The sequence below is a fragment of the Tursiops truncatus genome, chromosome 15 (assembly GCF_011762595.2).
Source record: "Tursiops truncatus isolate mTurTru1 chromosome 15, mTurTru1.mat.Y, whole genome shotgun sequence".
NCBI lineage: Eukaryota > Metazoa > Chordata > Mammalia > Artiodactyla > Delphinidae > Tursiops > Tursiops truncatus.
Window position 1 is genome coordinate 21,824,738 of NC_047048.1, and position 18,111 is coordinate 21,842,848.

Sequence of the window (18,111 nt, forward strand, 5' to 3'; positions counted from 1 at the left end):
GGACTTACTGTATTTTATTTTTTTGGATGCGACTTTAAAAGGGATTTTTTTTTTTACATTCCCTTGCTGATATTTCATTGTTAGTGTAAAGAAATGCAACCAATTTCTGTATGTTATTCTTGTATCCTGCTACCTTGCTGAATTCGTTTATCAGTTCTAGTAGTTTTTGAGTGGAATCCTCAGGGTTTTCTATATAGAGTATCATGTCATCTGCATACAATGACAATTTTACCTCTTTGCTTCCAGTCTGGATACCTTTTATTTCTTTTTCTTGTCTGATTCCTGTGCCTAGGACTTCCAATACTATGTTGAATAGAAGTGATGAGAGTGGGCATCTTTGTCTTCTGGATTTTAGCAGGAATGCTTTCAGCTTTTCACCATTGAGTATTATATTGGCTGTGACATCCCACAGCTTTTGATGTTAATTTTTGTTTTCATTTAGCTCAAAATATTTTTTAATTTCTCTTGATATTTCTTCTTTGACGCATGTGTTATTAAGAAGTATGTAGCTTAATTTCCAAGTATTTTGGAATTTTTCCAGCTGTCTTTCTCTTAATTGAGTTATGAGAATAAAAATCCTTGCCTTGTTTCTGATCTTAGGGAGAAAGTATTCCATCTTTCACCATTAAGTATAATGGGTTTTTTGCTTTTATTTTTTTAAACCACTTTCTTTGTATGATTAGCATATAAAAAGCTGTACATATTTAACACATACAAAAATGTAATGTCAGTGTAGGTTTTTATAGGGTGCCCTTTATCAGACTGAGGAAGTTCTCTTGTATTCCTAGTTTGTTTATAGATTTTTATCATGAATGGGTATTGGATTTCGTCAGATGCTTTTGCTGCATCAATTTACATTATGTGATTTTCCTTCTTTCGACTATATTACATTGCTTGATTTTCAAATATTAAATCAACCTTGCATTCCGCCAATAAACCCCACGTGGACATGGTGTATTATTCTTTTTATATATTGTATGGAAGTCATACATATTTCTTTTCTTCTTTTTTTTTTTTGCGGTATGCGGGCCCCTCACTGCTGTGGCCTCTCCCGTTGCGGAGCACAGGCTCCAGACGCGCAGGCTCAGCGGCCATGGCTCACGGGCCCAGCCGCTCCGTAGCATATGGGATCCTCCCGGACCGGGGCACGAACCCGTGTCCCCTGCACCGGCAGGTGGACTCTCAACCACTGCGCCACCAGGGAAGCCCTTCTTTTCTTTTTAAAAAATTTTAATATTTGATTACTTAACAAAAAATGTTAGGTTGGTAAAGCATGTTATTAATTAATGAAGCTATATGAGTGAATCTATTTTTAGTCTTGGCAGCCCTGAAAGAAAAGCGTTTTTGAGTTAATTAGCAACATCATAATGCAAGAGTTAATACTAATTTGAAATAACAAAGTGGAAGGAAGCAGCAGCGTGGAAAGACTGAATGTGAAAACCCAAATGCTAAAAGATACCTGTAAAAGAAAAGGAGAAGAGAATTAATGTTTTGGTGAAGTTTTTTTTTTTTTTTTATAAATGAGGTGTCATTTTCTGTTTTAAAGATAATCTATTTTTAAATAATTTCAAACTTACATAAAAGCTGTCAGAACTGTACAGTTAACTCCTATGTCCCTATTCATCCACATTCCCCAGTTGTTAATATTTCACAGCATTTGTGAAGCACCTTTTGGTACTTCTATAATAGCATCTATAACTTATACTAACAATTGATTCCCTAACTACTCTTGCATTGTATGCCAGGCAATATGTTAGCCACTTTCCTTATCTCATGTAGTTTTTACAGTCACCCTCCAAGGTATCCAGTATTACCCCTGTGTCACAGGTGAGACTGCTGAGGCTTAGAAAAGTTCAGTCAGTATCCCCAAGGCTTCACTGGCTAAGTAGAGGTTTCAGACCCAACTCTAAAGCCTGTGCTTGTTCCAATATCCATACCGTAGACACAATTCTAAATTCAGGGAATTAAAGGTACATGTGACTAACACTACTTGGTGATCTGACCTTTCCCTCACCCCATCTTTTCTATTTCAGGACCCCTCTTGTTACTGAATGCTGAGGAAATCGCGGAGCAAATAGGGAATATGTGGAGGACGATATATAAATTGACCAAGACCTTAGTTGATGTGCCTGCACCCAGGCGCTTAGCAGAGAATTTGAAAATCAAGATTGATAAATTCAAGCAGCACATCCCTATCCTCAGCATTTCCTGCAACCCAGGAGTGAAAGACCGGCACTGGCAGCAGGTCCCTGTCACCGCCCACCCCCAGCCAGCCCAGCCCAGCCCAGCCCTGGTCCTGGTAGCCCTTTGGAAGGCAGAAACCATTAACCGGTCAAGCTTTTTCTTTCTAAAAGGAGAATCTACTTGAGGCCAAGGGAGTAGTAAAGGGGGTGATAGCCTTTTGAAGGAAGGGGATAACTTCCTGCCTCGCCTCATAAACAGGCCGATCCTTTTCTTTGGGGACCCCATTGCTGGTGGTTGAGTATTGTTCCAGCCAGTGGCCACAAAGGCTCTCCTAATCTGCTTTCCTAAGCAAATGGCTGTTCAGTGTCCTAAAAGGTGATTAGGGTGTTACATTACAATGGGAGGGGCCTGTATTTGTTCCTTAACCTAGGCTACACAAAAGAGAAAGTCACATTTATCCCTGGGGGCTCCTAACAATGCCAGATGATTCCTACTTCAGCTTCCTCAACCAGCAGGCTATATTCAGAAGTAATTTTGCCCTCTTTTTTCAGCCCTTTGGGTCTATAAATGAGGATAATAAATATTCTCCCTAAAAATGATGGGATTTTTATAAGCAACCAAATGTGAGGGTGATAAATGTAGTATGATACTAAACAGAAGAAAGAAAACTCACTGTGTTTCTAAAATAATTGTCACATTCAAGAGCTAGCAATGGCCTTGAAACATCTTCTACCAGGGAATTGCTCTTTGTGGAGGTGAAGAAGAGACTGGCTCTCCGTAGGCAAATTGCTCTCTGACTGGGCCTGAAATTCTCTCCCTGGGAACCATGCACAAGACTGAGGACATTGTCTCTAGAAGGACTCAGTCTGAGAGCATAACCATTAGGAGTATTTTGATCTCCCTGGGACAGCAGAGATCTTGGTACATGAGAGAGTCAAGATTTTTCTGTAGAGAGGAGCTGCTTTCAATTTCCCAGAAAGCCTTGAAATTTGCTTAAAGATTTAAGCAAAGATGGAAAGAAGTCAGAGCAAAGGTCATCTGGTAGACTTTGGGTCTTGAGCTGCCCCAGCAGAGGGATCTGCACAGCGGCAGCTGCCCTCACTTGGTACTCATAGGGTGCCTCTCCCTGCGGAGCTAGCCTGACTAGAGCTTTGACCATTTAGAGAGTTAGGTAGACAGGTGCCCTCCAGCAGTGCTAGGTCTCTCCGTGAGATGACATTTTAGAAAGTGTCCTCATCAATGGCATTTAAGCAGTGCTCTAGGGGTGCTCAGAAAGCCATCCCCTCCATCTGGTGCTCCCCCTGTGATGACAGCATTCTCACACAGGGGCACTTTAAAAATCCCAACCATTCCTAGACATTAATAATTCTCATTTATAGGCCCCTTAGATGGACAGATTGGGGGAAAAAATTCCCTGGAATTAAAATAATAATAACAATAATAGCTAAAGTGTATGGAGTACCAACTTTGTACTGGGTACTGTTATATACTTTATGCAGATTCTCTCATTTCATCCTCCCAACAACCCTTTGAAGTAGGGACAATAAATTGTCACGTGGCCAGTGAGGGGTGGGGAAGAGAATTGGAATCTAGGTGTTTTTGACTCAGCCTTGATGTGTGAAAAGGGGGCAAGAAATATCAGGTCAGAGAGAGGGAGTGGACAGTAGGGGGCAGTGAGCTATAGATAAGAATGGAATGTGCTATATTCCACTTACTATAGGCAAGAGGTAAGGTGGCTCCTGAGTAAAGAGCACCTACAGTGGAATCTCAATGGGCTAAATAGTTGAAGATAAGCTCAGAAAGGACAAAGGCCACAAGGTACCCTCAGGGTTGCCCCGACTCAGAGCCCATTTCTGCCTGTACTGTAGGTCACACAACAAGCCCGCCCAGTGACAGCCCCAGACTTGGGGAAACATTCTCAGTTCTAATGCCTAACTCAGGAGATCCTTGTGCACAGATTTGGCTCCGGCAGGGGGGCTCTGTAGGCTAAACCACCTGTAGCTCTCAAGACTACAAAATGGATCTTCTGGGGTCATGAGGCGGTTGTGTCGAGATTTCTGACCGTTTCCCAGAACTTAAGCAGGAAAGGCTAGTCTCCGTATTTGAGACATAGACTTTATTGCTACTGTGGTGTAAAACAAGATGGAACAAGGTAACACTGTACTGATATGCACCAAAGCTGGCCTCTAGGACACTGCTGCCCAGTGGAAATATACTATGAACATATGTATAATTTTAAAGTTTCTAGTAGCCACATTTTTTAAAGTATAAAAAAGGTGAAATAAACCGTATGACTAGATTTAACCAAACATATCAAAATCACTATCAGTTCAATAAGTAATCAGTATAAAAATGTTAATGTGACCTTTTACATTACAGTTTTCATACTAAGTCTTTGAAACATGGTGTGCTTTTATACAGCACATTTTGATATGGACTAGTTGCATTTCAAGTTCTCAATAGCTACAAGGGGTTAGTGGCTACGTATTGGACAGCATAACTTCAGTTTCTTAGAATTAGATCAGATGCCTGTTAATCTCTATACTCGACAAAAGCAATTTAAAAAATAAAACTACAGATCTCTGGGTCCTTCCATAGGCCAAGTATTTACTGTGTCAAGTGCTTTACACAGTTATGTCATTTAATCCTAGAGATAGTGTGTTGTCCTAAGCCATACTTGCAGGTATTAGAGAATAAATGAGAGCCCTGGGCCACCAGGAATAATTGTGCAGTTTATGCTCTAGGGAATGCTATTTTTGTGCACGACAGTGGGAATTGTACTTTCTAGAGTTATGCAGTGTATAATCTGCACAATTATACATAGAAGACCTGCAGGAAACACTAGCATATGATGGATGAGAGCTTTGGAGTCAGAATCAGATACAAGTCCCAATTCTGCAATGGCTGTTATGGTCCATTAGCTAGATGATCATAAACTTAATTTCTTTGTCTCAGTTTCCTTGCATGTAAAATGGGAGTAATAATATACCAGTACCTTCCTCACCATGTTGGGAGGATGAAATAAGTACATAAAGCTCTTAAAACCAACCTACCGCATAATAAGCCCTCAATAAATGTTAATTACTTTTATTATTTCCATTACCTCAGTGGTCCTCCAGGTGACCTCAGAACCCAGATTGGAATCTGTTTGAATTAGCTGGTTCACTCATGCTTTCACTCCACAAGTGCTTATTGATGCCTACTGCCTATCAGGCCCCAGGGACACAGGGCTGAATAAGACAGAACATGATGTGATTTTCATGTCTCTTCCTGCTCTGACATTCTTTAGTCCTGCTGGAGCTGGACAGAGACAAAACTGGGCAGTAGGTGAGGTTTTTTACAGAGCCTCATTCCCGTTAACCCCTGTGCTCTTCTTGAGCACACATAACCCTCGTACTGCCCAGATCTCTCAGTCCCTGAGAAAAATGTTCAAAGCCATCAGAGACTTCATCAAAGAACTTTCACAGGGATATTTTCACTTAAAAGGTAAGGTTGGGGTAATATTTACACCAAAGGAATGGGCACAGGTGCTAACATTTCCAACAAGTTAGTACACTGGGTTGGAAAGGAAGATTTTGGTGGGGGAGTCATCTAGCTAATAGACTTCCTCCTTTTATTCAGCAAATGCTTACAGCAGCTTCTGTCATGGACCAGGTTTTGCAGTCAGCCCTGGGAGCACAAAAACAAACCAGACCTGGTTGTGAGCCTCTAAGGTGCCCACAAGTTTGCATTATGCCAATTCCTGGTGGGAGAACAACCCCCAGCAAACCAGACACAATGCAGGGTGGGCCCTAGGCCACCGCCCAAAACCTTAGACCTGCGCTGTCCAATTCAGCAGCCACTAGCTACACGTAGCTATTTAAATATAAATTAAGTAAAATTAAATAAAATTTGAAAATCAGTTCCTCAGTCACACTAGCCACCTTTCCAGTGCTCAACAGCTGAATGTGACTGGTGGCTCCTGCACGAGAGAGCACAGATATAGAACATTTCAGTCATCACAGAAAGTCTACTGGACAACACTGCCTTGGACAATACACCCTTGTTTTTCTCTTTGCAGATTAGTGAGATTGTCGGCTATGAAGTAAAGCCCACTGAAACGACTTGCCTCTCAAATATGCTGGAATTTGGATTTGGCAAATTCATTGAAAAGTAAGGCTTCTCCCTTCAGAAAGTTTTTTCGTCAAAGTGTCTATGAATTCTCACAGTTGTATGACTGAATGGCCGCATAGCAGGCTGCTTTTCTCATTCTGGTTTAGGGTAACCTCTACTTCAGCTGACTAGCTGCTGGTGAAGCTTTCATTTCCAGCTGCAGAGTTGATGTCAGATTATGACTAGAAAATTGAGTCAGAGATTTTATTTCAAAAAGAAATTTTTTTAAATAGTTCTCTGAACCTGAGCCTCAAGCCCAGCTCTCAGTGACTTTGGGCAAAACCATTTCACCTTCCTGGGCCTCAGTTTCTTTCTCTTTAAACAAACAACAGCAGCAAACAGGAGTGGCTCCCTGAGCTCTAAAATTTCATGAAATATGGTCAAATGAGAGATCTCTTCACTTGCTTTCTCTCCTTCTCCAAATGCCCCTGGAGTTCATATGTGAGAATTTGTACTATTTGATCTGCTGTTTTTAGGACCAGAGATTCTCAGGACCCTGTTTGTTTTTCCACACTTCCTTCAGGGTGATGCGTAGGGAGATGTATTGCTAAGACTAGAGACCCTGTTAGGCAACTGGGTTTGGTTCTCACTCAACACGTGAGATTCTCAGACTGTGACCCCAGACCAGAGGCATCAGCATCCCCTGAGAACTTGTTAGAAATGCACATTCTCAGGCCCTACCCCAATCTGCTGAATCAGAAATTCAGGGGATTGAAAGCTGAAATCTGGGTTTAAACAAATCCTCCATATCAGCGCTGTTCAGTGCGGGAGCCACTAGCCACGTGTGGCTACTCAGCCTTTGAAATGTAGCTATTCTGAATTTGATGTGCTGAATGTGTAAACTATAGGCTGGATTTCAAAGACTTATTAAGGAGGGAAAAAAAGCAAAATATCTAATTATTTTAAATATTGATTGTATGTTGAAATGATAATATTTTGGATTTATTGTGTTAAATAAAATAGTTTCTTTTTACTTATGTTAAATTGGCTACCAGAAACTTTGAAATGACATATGTGGCTCAGGTTATATTTCGAATAGACAGCACTGCTGTAGGTGATAGTGATGCCTGCTAGAGTTTGAAAGCCCTTCCTTTATACTGGGGCAGGGCAAGCACCTAATCTAAGGTCCTTCCAGGCCCCCAAATCTGTCTGCCACCTGAATACTCTGATGACCCCCAATACCACCACTACTGTCCCTCTTTAAGGAGCAGGTCTACAGACACAGGCTTTTATTTTATTTTTTTAAATTTTTATTGGAGTATAGCTGATTTACAATGTTGTGTTTCTGCTGTACAGCAAAGTGAATCAGTTATACATATACATGTGTCCATACTTTTTTAGATTCTGCATAGGCCATTACAGAATATTGAGTAGAGTTTCCTGTGCTATACAGTAGGTCCTTATTAGTTATCTATTTTATATATAGTAGTGTGTATATGTCAATCCCAATATCCCAATTTATCCCTCCTCCCCTTCCCCCCCCGTAACCATAAGGTTGTTTTCTACATCTGTGACTCTATTTCTGTTTTCTTAATAAGTTCATTTGTACCATTTTTTAAAATTCCGCATGTAAGTGGTATCATACAAGACACATGCATTTTTACCAGGTTTATGCTATTTTATTAAAGGGCCTCAATTTCCCCAATAAGATGTTCCCAAGAAATACCAGCTCTAGAACACTTATGCTGCACTGAGCATTTTATATGAATTAACCAACTTATCCATCACAACACCCTAATATTCTAGCTAATTTTATTCACATTTTACAGATGAGGAAATAAATTGATTAGAGAGATTAAGCAAATATCCAGAGGTCACAAGAACCAAGACCCGAGCTCAGGCTAGCTAACTTCAGAGGCTTAACCATAACCCTTTACTGCCTGAAAAGATAAACCCATCAAAGGAGACAGAGACTGAGCAGATACACAGCACACTGCCATGCTTCATGCCAATGTGCTCAGCTGTGACAAATCTAGAAGTGGTGTTTCCTTGGCCAAGTTGTTTACCTCTATGTGCCCAGTCTCCTTATCTGTAAAATGGAAATAATAATAGTAGCTAGGTGATTGGAGTTATTGTGAGGGTTATGAGAGAAGGCGTGTAACCTGAACTGATTTAGCATCTAAGTTCTCAGCTACTGCCTATTAGTGAAGTGTGGTGTTCCTTGTATCCCACTATCCCATAGTTAACCTGAACTGATTTAGCATCTAAGTTCTCAGCTACTACCTATTAGTGAAGTGTGGTGTTCCTTGTATCCCACTATCCCATAGCTAAGGCAGTTTTATCACAGCCCACAGTTAGTGAGCATCTTGAGTACATTTGGATAAGGTCAACTCGATATACTTCATGGACTCCCAACCTCATTAATTCCTCCCCTGTGCAATTATTTGCATAATTATAAGGCACATTGCAAGCATTTTATCTTATTTAATTATACCAACAATGCTTGATATGAGCAGATGGGGACCGAAAGCCTGTCAAGTGATTGGGTCATGGCCACACCGCCAGCCTGTTTGTCTCATACTCATCTGGATTGGCACCTGCCTTTATTATTCTCTATATGCACGCTCATTTTGGTTGTCTCCCAAGAAGGTCACATTTAGAATGAAGACCATGCTGCTGAGGTGTTGATCAGTCATTGTCTGGCGTTATCCGGGCCTCTTCTACATCCCTACATGAGGCCAGATGAGGGTTTTCAGCTCTATTTAGTTGAGCTGTTTGGCTGACCACATGTGAGCAATTCTTTTGCTCCTCTGACAAAGAGAGAGGAGAAGGCACATAGTAGGGGAGGAAGAAACACCAGATTAGCAGTCAGAGGAACTGGTTCTGGCACTCCGCAGCTGTGTGTGTGGCTTTGGACATGTCACTTGCTTCCTCTGGGCTTCAGTTTCCTGATGTGAAAGTAAAGACCAGATGGTCAAGGATACAGTGAAAGGCAGTGCTGAGGCAGAAAGAATAATCCCTCCTTTTCCTTCCAAAACCTTTGCGTCCCAATTTTTTAGCCACGCCTGCATTTAGTACCCAGCTCTCCTGTGGAAACAAGAAGAAAGGAATTTATCTTCCCCTTCTCTCCCTCCCTCCCCCTTTCTATAGAACAGAGGGTCTGTAGGTGGATGGACCCAGTGCATCGGGAAGATAGCAAGTGTTTTTTTAAAAGGTAGGGACAGGGAGCGGGAAAAAAGCCATCATATAAATTAACAGAAAGTCTAAGACCTGAATAAGAAGTCAATAATAATTCTGAAGTAAATAGGAATAATAAGGAGTAAATGAAAATGGAAAAAGGAAGTCTTGTTTTAATGGCCTTAAAACAGTTGTTCTCAACTGGGGGTATCCACCCCCAGGGGACACTTGGCAACATCTGGAGACATTTTTGGTTGGCACAACTGGCAAGAGGTGGGGACTGGGGTTGTCAGCTACTGGCATCTAGTGGATTGAGGCCAAGGATGCTGCTAAGCTTCCTGCAGTGCACAGGACAGCTCTTCACACCAAAGAATTATCCAACCTGTATAGTTTTCTAGGGCTGCTATAACAAATACCATAGGCTTAAGCAACAGAAATTTATTTTCTCACAATTCTGGAGGTTGGAAGTCCAAGGTCAAGGTTTTCAGGGGGTTGATTTCTTCTGAGGCCTCTCTCCTTGACTTGCAGATGGCTGCCTTCTCCCTGTGTGCTCACATGGTCCTCCCTCTGTGCGTATCTGTGTCTTAATCTCCTCTTCTTATAAGGACACCAGTTATGTTGGATTAGGACCCACCCTAATGACCTCATTTTAACTTAACTACCTCTTTAAAGACCCTATGTCCAAACAGGGTACCTCACATTCTGAGGTACTGCTGGTTAGGACTTCAACATATGATTTTTGGAGGGATACAATTCAGCGCATAACACAGCCCAAAAAGTCACTAGCGCCAAGTGTAAAGAAACCCTGCAAAACACTGGAGCTAGCTGGTAAATATTAGAGTAGGATGGTAAACATTTTAGTAAAATTAAAGGCTTTTTAAATTTCTCTAATGGCTGAGCTGAAATTCCTCCTTTGATGTGTTTTGAGGCCTCCTCCATTGATGTTACTGTCGCTGTGTTCTCTCTTTAGACTGGAGCCCATTGGTGCAACTGCCAGTAAGGAATACTCTCTGGAGAAAAACTTGGAGAAAATGAAGTTAGACTGGGCTAACATGACGTTCAACTTCGTGAAGTACAGGGACACCGTGAGTCTCAGTCCAACTGTTCGGCCCCCTGAGAGCAGCCCATTTATTATGTAGTAAATTACAGAAGGGATTCGTTTCAGAACTGCAACAGAACTCAAAGAAGAAGGATCTCTAACTAATCTGTTTTAAAATTTTTTTATTGAGATATAATTGACGTATAACATTGTGTAAGTTTACAGTGTACAGTGTGTTGATGTAATAGTTTTACGTGTTGCGGTATGATTACCACCCTAGCTAACACCTCTATCACCTCACATAATTATCCTTCCTTTTTTGTGGTAGGATAATTAAGGTCTAGTCTCTTAGCAGCGTAGAAGTTTTTAATACAGTATTGTTGTCTATAATCACTATGCCCTTGCGTCAGATTGTTTCCTCCTGTCCGCCTTCCTGTGCCAGTCAGCCTTCTTCCCAGACACCATGGAGGGATGCATTTTCAAATGAGAAAGGCCTTTGGATTCAGAGCAACAAGATTTCTGTTGAAAAAGAGCTGAGCAAGCCTCCTGAATTAGCATCTCCCTGGGAGGGCACCCCAGGTCCCTCAGAAGTATACCTGAGGTAGACAATACTTAGCACTTCTCCAGTGTTATTAAGTGCAGAAATCACCTGAGAATCTTTCTAAAGTGCAGGTTCTGAGTCAGCAGGTTTCGGCTGGGGCCTGAGGTTCTGCAGTTCCAACAAGCTCCCAGATAATACTGAAGCTGTGGTCTCTGGACCGTATTTTGAAGAGCAAAGCTGTAGACTTTCTTATCACTGGTGCTTGTAGAAAACTTGTAAGTTCACAGAGTGCCTGTGGAGGTGCATAAACCTGAAGGGTTTGCTCAGCCATCTCTGGGGTCTGGCTTGCTCTTGGGATGGGCCATGGGTAGGAGGACTTGCTGCTTGGGTGAGCTGTACATCGTGGAGGCAACAGGCAGAAACTCACATACTGCAGGCCGTCAGCTCTTAAACCAGTGCATTTCAACCCTGGTACAATTCTGGTCACTCAGTTCCAAAGTGTGTGTGTTTGGGGTAGGTGGCTGGAGTTCCCACACTACCTACCACGCAATTCTCTGACACCAGCTGGGTGTCTTCCAACTCCACTCAACTCTGACACTATCTACCTGGAGACAGCATCAGATCCCACAGGGTAAGGGCTCAGTCCTACAAGACTGCGAACCCCCTCACCCCCCTTCAGATGCCAGTCTCAAGCCCAGGGTATCACCTGTGCTTCTGACCGACCAGCTATAGATTGGAGGTCCCAACGACACCCTCCTTGGGTTCAATTAAGTTGTTAGAACTCAGAGAAACAGTTTACTTACTAGATCACTGGATTGTTATAAAAGGATATAGGACCCAGGAACAGCCAGATGGAATGCCTACGGGGAAGTGGTGTGGAGCTTCCACGCTCTCTCTGAGCATGCCACTCTCCCCAAATCTCTACATGTTCACCAACTCAGAAGCTCTCTGGACCCTCTCCTTTTTTTTTAATTTAATTTTTTTAACATCTTTATTGGAGTATAATTGCCTTACAATGGTGTGTTAGTTTCTGCTGTATAACAAAGTGAATCAGTTATACATATACATATGTTCCCATATCTCTTCCTCCTTTTGTGTTTTTATAGAGGCTTCATTACTTTGGCATAGTTGATTAAAACATTGGCCACTGGTGATTGAACTCAATCTCTATCCCTGTTCCCCTCCCAGAAGGTCAGGATGGTAGAACTAAAAGTTCCAACCCTCTAATCACAGGGTTGGCTCTCCTGGCAACCAGCCCCCAACCTTCGGTGTGGTCTAAAAACCCACCTCAATAACAAAACAAAAGATGCCTTTATTGCTCTCATCCCTTAGGAAATTCCAAGGGTTTTAGGAGCTGTGCCGGCAACAAAGACCAAAGATACGTTTCTTATTATAAATCACAATATCACTCTGGCCTGAGCATCTGTATTTTTAAGGCACCCCTGGTTTTTCTGAAGTGCAGTGTGGATTGAGGACTAAAACCCTAAAGGCTCCCATACTCCTCCCTCCCCCAGGCTGCATGTTATCCTTTTGTGACTTCTTTTCATTTTTGTCTTGATGCCTTGATTTCTCTTGACTAAGAACTGTAGACAAGCCAGTGGGAGGGAGGAGAACTGGGGGCCTCTCCCAGCAAGACCAGGCAACCGTGTGTCCCAGCAACTTGCTGTTACAGAATCTGATTGGATTAGATACTGCTAGAGGCTGTGGGGCTGAGATGAGCAGTTAAGTCGGGGAACCTGATAACAGCTCAGTTACATCTGGCCACTCTTCAGAGTTTTTGACTGAAGTAGCTATAGACAAGGGTCAACAGTAAAATGGGAATCGAGGTACCAGTTCATTAATAGCTGGACACCTGTCAGTGCAGAGCTGCTGGTAAAAGGGGGATGAGAGAATATATCCTCGCTCCAAATTAACCACCCAGATGTAGGTTTGAAAGAAGTGAAAACAGGGCAAGAAAGACCAGACCTACCACAAAGGGACAGACCCTTATCAGCTTTCTTGCCACATGGCCCAGAAGGAAAAGTCCATCTACAGGGGCTAACCTTTAAGGCACAGTAACCCTAACTACCAGGAAAATATGGCCAAATAATTATTTAGTCAGAAGTTCCCAAACTTTCTTGGTTCACGGTGCTGTTGGTATCTGAGTACTTTTTAAATGGTTCCCTTCTCTAGTCCAAAAAAAATACGTAACAGCTTTATTTATGAAGTAATTGGGTTCAAACAACTTAAGTATTTGTGTCCCATCAACTGAACAAAGGTCTGGGAAAAAGTGCATATAAATTAAAAGGAAAACATTTGTATTTTGTTTTAAAATAACCACAGTTATTTGCTGTGAGTTTGCTGCAGTGCCCTGGGGCACACTGTTTGGGAGCCAAAGGTCTAGACCTAACCAGATTAGCAGTTGATTCTACCTGAGGGAGAGCCTGGAAAACAAGTGAACAGAAAAGCAGGAACACAGGGAAGGAGACAGAACTCCTCCTCTTCTAAACAGATGCTGGTTGCAGATCTAGGCTTGGACTGTATTTGATTTCTGCAAAGGAGGTAAAAAGGTCTTTAAGAATATTTTCCAGGAAGAAAATAGAAAATTCCACCTCCTACAAGACATAGTGTCCCACAAGCGTGAAGATCTGAGCTGTGAGGACTTTGAGGGTCAGCATAAAAATCTGTGGGGCAGAGGTCTTGCGATTTTGACGGGGTGCTCATTTTTATTCACAGGATACAAGCATCTTGTGTGCAGTTGATGACATTCAACTGCTACTTGATGATCACGTGATAAAGACCCAGACCATGTGTGGCTCTCCATTTGTCAAACCAATAGAAACAGAATGCCGGGTAAGAGGAAATGAGGTTGAATGTTTTGTGATGGCCTGTTAGCTCCAGGTTTCTTGGAGGAGCAAGAAGGTTTTTTTTTTTTTTTTTTTCTGGCTGTGTGGCATGAGGGATCTCAGTTCCCCGACCAGGGATCCAACTCGTGCCCCCTGCAGTGGAAGAGCGGAGGCTTAACCACTGGACCACCAGGGAAGTCTCGGAAGAAGGTTTTTAAGTCCAATTAACAAAGAAACTCACTTTCTCTTGATGAGGAAAAAAAAACAACAAAAGACTGAAAGCAATAACCATCCAAGTAAGCCTTTGTAACAGTCTGCCAGACTGAGCTTTTGCAACAGTCTGCTAAAAGAGAAGGTGAGATTATTTGAATGCACCAAACCAAAGTACATATGGAAAGTACCTTCTGGGCTATAGTAATCTAGAATGTAAATTACACGAGGTTTGGCCTCCTTTGCTCTTTGTCTGTGGAAGTGGGATAGGCTAAGGACACCAACTTGAGCCAGACTGCCTGGGTTCAAATTCTGACTCTGCCCCTTATCAGTTGTGTGACCTTGGACAAGTTACTTGAATTAGTTGTATGTCAGTTTCTGCACCTGTGAAGTGAGCTTTGTAATAATATCTCCCTTATAAATCTGTTGGATTAAATTGGTTTCACATACATAAAGCACTCAGACCATCACTTGTCACAGAGTAAGCCTTATAAATATTACTGTTGTTGTTGTTATTATTATGATGATTATTCCACTAGGAGAAGAACTCTATGAGGGCAAGGACTCTTGTTTTTTTCTCAGTGCTGTATCCACTTTGCCTAGAAGAGTGACCAGGACATAGTGGGCACTCAATAAGTCTTTGTGGAACAAGTGAATGAGTGAATGCATCCATTTGTCGGTGGGTCTACGATGCAGAGTGGCATGTTAGTGACTCAGATATGAAATGCTCAATTTGCAGAACTGGGAAGAAAAGCTGGTTCGCGTGCAGGAAATTTTGGATGCCTGGTTAAAATGCCAAGCCACCTGGCTATACCTGGAACCAATCTTCAGTTCAGAGGACATCATAGCCCAGATGCCAGAAGAGGGCAGGAAATTTGCCATCGTTGATAGTTACTGGAAATCACTCATGTCCCAAGCCGTGAGTTTTTTACTACCTAGCACATCTCACCATCAGGAATGTGGGATGCCGTACAGATGTTCCTCATTGTGCAATGCAGCCGTGTCCCTTGAAACCTCTTAGTAAACTGGATTTTTGCAGATTCAGTATCTCTATAAATTTTTTCTAATTTCGAAAGTTATTTGTTATTAAAAATTCAAACATGGAAATAGGAAATATAAAAAGTAGAGGCCTTTTGAAATCCCAACTTCGTGGAGGTGACTATTAGCAGTTTGGATAATTTAGCTCTCATTCCTACCGAGGTATAAGATTTTATTTGTTACACGATAATGCAATAAAGCTTTTATAGATTGAGAATAATTTTAGAATTCAGGTAATTCTCTGTATTCAGTTACTCACTTGTTTAACAAATGTTCAAGGGACCAGCGCAGACTAGTATAGAATGTCGTGGTCTGAATTCCACAATCCCAGAAGTTAAAATATAATTGGCTTCGTCGGTTTCAGGTGCCCAACCCCAGCCCAGTCAACCATGGCCAGAGGAAGAGGGTCATGTTATATGAGCAGTCAACCTTGGGGGATTAGGAGGCGATTAGGGTAGGAGGGTCATTAGTTGATGGGCTGGTCGCACACTCATTACAATAACCAGTCTCAGGATCTGGGAACCCCGTGATGATTATCACCTTTTTTTATGGAACCTAGGTGAAAGATACCAGGGTTCTGGTGGCAGCAGACCAACCACGGATGGCTGAGAGGCTTCAAGAAGCCAACCTTCTGTTGGAGGACATCCAGAAGGGGCTGAATGACTACTTGGAGAAGAAGAGACTATTTTTCCCCAGGTATTCAGCATCATTCTCTTGCTTGAAGTTGCGCTCTTGACCCATATATAGGTAGAGTTACATTTTTTCATACTGAGAGTTAGCTTCTACTCATCTATTCTATATTCTTTCTAGGTTTTCCATTCCCCAAAAGACAGCTCTCGGGGGTAAGGTGTGTCTTCACGGTCACTATTTAGAGTGAGGTTGAATAGACACCAATGGAACCAGCATGGTCAAATACCCAATTAGAGGGGTATAGTACTCAAGAGCCTGGACTTTGGAGTTAAACAGACCTCAGTTTGAGTCCTTAGCCACACGTGGCTATCCAGTGCTTGAAATGTGGCTAGTGTAACTTAGAAAGCAATTTTTTTTTTTTTTTTTTTTTTTGCACGGGCCTCTCACTGTTGTGGCCTCTCCCGTTGCGGAGCACAGGCTCCGGATGCACAGGCCCAGCGGCCATGGCTCACGGGCCCAGCTGCTCCACGGCATGTGGGATCTTCCCGGACCAGGGCACGAACCCACGTCCCCTGCATCGTCAGGTGGACTCTCAACCACTGCGCCACCAGGGAAGCCCCCTCGCCTGGGAGTTTTAAAAATACAAATTCCCAGACCCAATCCCAGATCAGTTATATTACAATCTCTGGGAAGTGGAACCTTGGCATTGGAATTTTTTTTTATAACCTCTGCAGATGATTCTAAAGTGCAGCCAAGGTTAAGAACCACTGCTCTATCCAGGTTTCTTTCACCTGGTAGCAACCCCTCTCTCCCAGCCATATAAAATCCACATATACCAGCTTTCTTCCTTTCTTTTGCTGAGTCAAAACCATCTCCACCTTCTATGCCCTAGATGAAAAATGGTGAAGAGGAGTGGGCCTTAGATAAGACTCTAGAAGTAGCTGGCATTCACGTGAGTGTCATCTACCTGTTGGGGAGTATCACCTTGTTGGAAAAAGAAGCTCTTAGAAGAGATTCCAGTAGCCATCTTCCTTTGCTTTGCAATAGGTTCTTCTTCCTATCAAATGATGAGCTGTTGGAGATCTTGTCAGAGACAAAGGACCCCCTCCGAGTTCAACCACACTTGAAGAAGTGCTTTGAAGGAATTGCCAAGCTGGAGTTTACAGACAGCATGGAGATTGTGGGCATGATCAGCTCAGAAAAAGAAATCGTTCCATTCAAACAGAAAATCTCCCCAGCTGAAGCCAAAGTAACTCCACTTACCCATTTTTGGTTCTTATCGTCATAACAGAGTGAAACAGAGAGAGGCAGATTGTATGTTGGTTAAACATTTGAACTCTGGTTCCAGATTGCCTGGGTGTGGAACACTTAGATTACACAACTTAATGACGGGTGACTTTGGGGAACTAATCTTTCTGAGTCTACTTGCTCATCTCTAAGATGGAGATTATACTGCAATTCACATGGCATCCTAAATTTGTGGAAGGATTTCAACCGAACTTGATGTGGAGGCAGCAGCAGGAATCAGATCCAACAACTAATGCTGTTTAAATCCCCGTGAGCAGAGCCCACTTTAAAGAGATCTGGTCAGATGGGGCAGGTGTTTTTAAAGGTGTTTAAAGGGCAGGTGTTTCAATAATATTTCATGGAATTAATGCCATTTAACTCAGATTTTTCATACATGTGCCCTTATCGAATGAGTAAAATGTAAGTTACTTCCACTCTTGCTGAATAGGACAGCACCCAGCGTAGAAATAGACAAGTACTCTTGCCTTGCCGTTTTTGCCACCCACACATTTAAGTTGCAGCAACCAGGGATCATACCTTAAAACCAGACACCAGCTAGCGCACGAGCACCTGAGGTCAGCAGGTACAGTTGCCTGAGATTCTAACACTGAATAATATGCTGCACATTCAAATTACCTGTAGAGCTTTAAAAAAATCCAAATGCCCTGCTTGCATCCCATACCAATTAAATCAGAATGTCTGGGAGTGGGAGTCAGGCATCCATAATTTTTAAAGATCTCCAGATGATTCCAGTGCACAGCAAAGTTTGGGGACCACTGGAATAATGCAAGAATTAGAACTGTTCAATTAGAAATGAGCAACTTATTTTATGAACTTGTCAACTAAAAAAAAAATGCACAACCTAAACGTTAAGAGGTGTGTTTTGTTCAGCGGACATTCTTAGGACTTCAAGCTGGAGAGGCAGCATCTCAAGTAACCCTGAGAAAACGGCTTGGAGGAGGCAAGGAGGGGAGATATATAGGAGTTTTGCAACAAAGGGCAGGTAGTCCGAACTTCAAAAGATTCTTGTTAATTAAAGAAAACCAGATATCTCAAGTTAAGGAATTTAGTGCTTTTCTATGGATGGG

The 18,111-nt window shown here is 42.3% G+C and overlaps 1 protein-coding gene across 1 annotated transcript in view; it reads left to right on the forward strand.

Moving 5' to 3' along the window:
- DNAH3 (dynein axonemal heavy chain 3) overlaps window positions 1-18,111 on the forward strand; it is a 198,285-nt gene that overhangs the window by 69,688 nt on the left and 110,486 nt on the right. Inside the window, exons 20-26 of the mRNA XM_033839481.2 lie at window positions 2,034-2,245; window positions 6,245-6,336; window positions 10,424-10,538; window positions 13,749-13,865; window positions 14,808-14,987; window positions 15,666-15,802; window positions 16,784-16,985. Coding sequence (XP_033695372.1) covers window positions 2,034-2,245; window positions 6,245-6,336; window positions 10,424-10,538; window positions 13,749-13,865; window positions 14,808-14,987; window positions 15,666-15,802; window positions 16,784-16,985 — 1,055 coding nt within the window. The remainder of the gene's footprint in view (window positions 1-2,033; window positions 2,246-6,244; window positions 6,337-10,423; window positions 10,539-13,748; window positions 13,866-14,807; window positions 14,988-15,665; window positions 15,803-16,783; window positions 16,986-18,111) is intronic.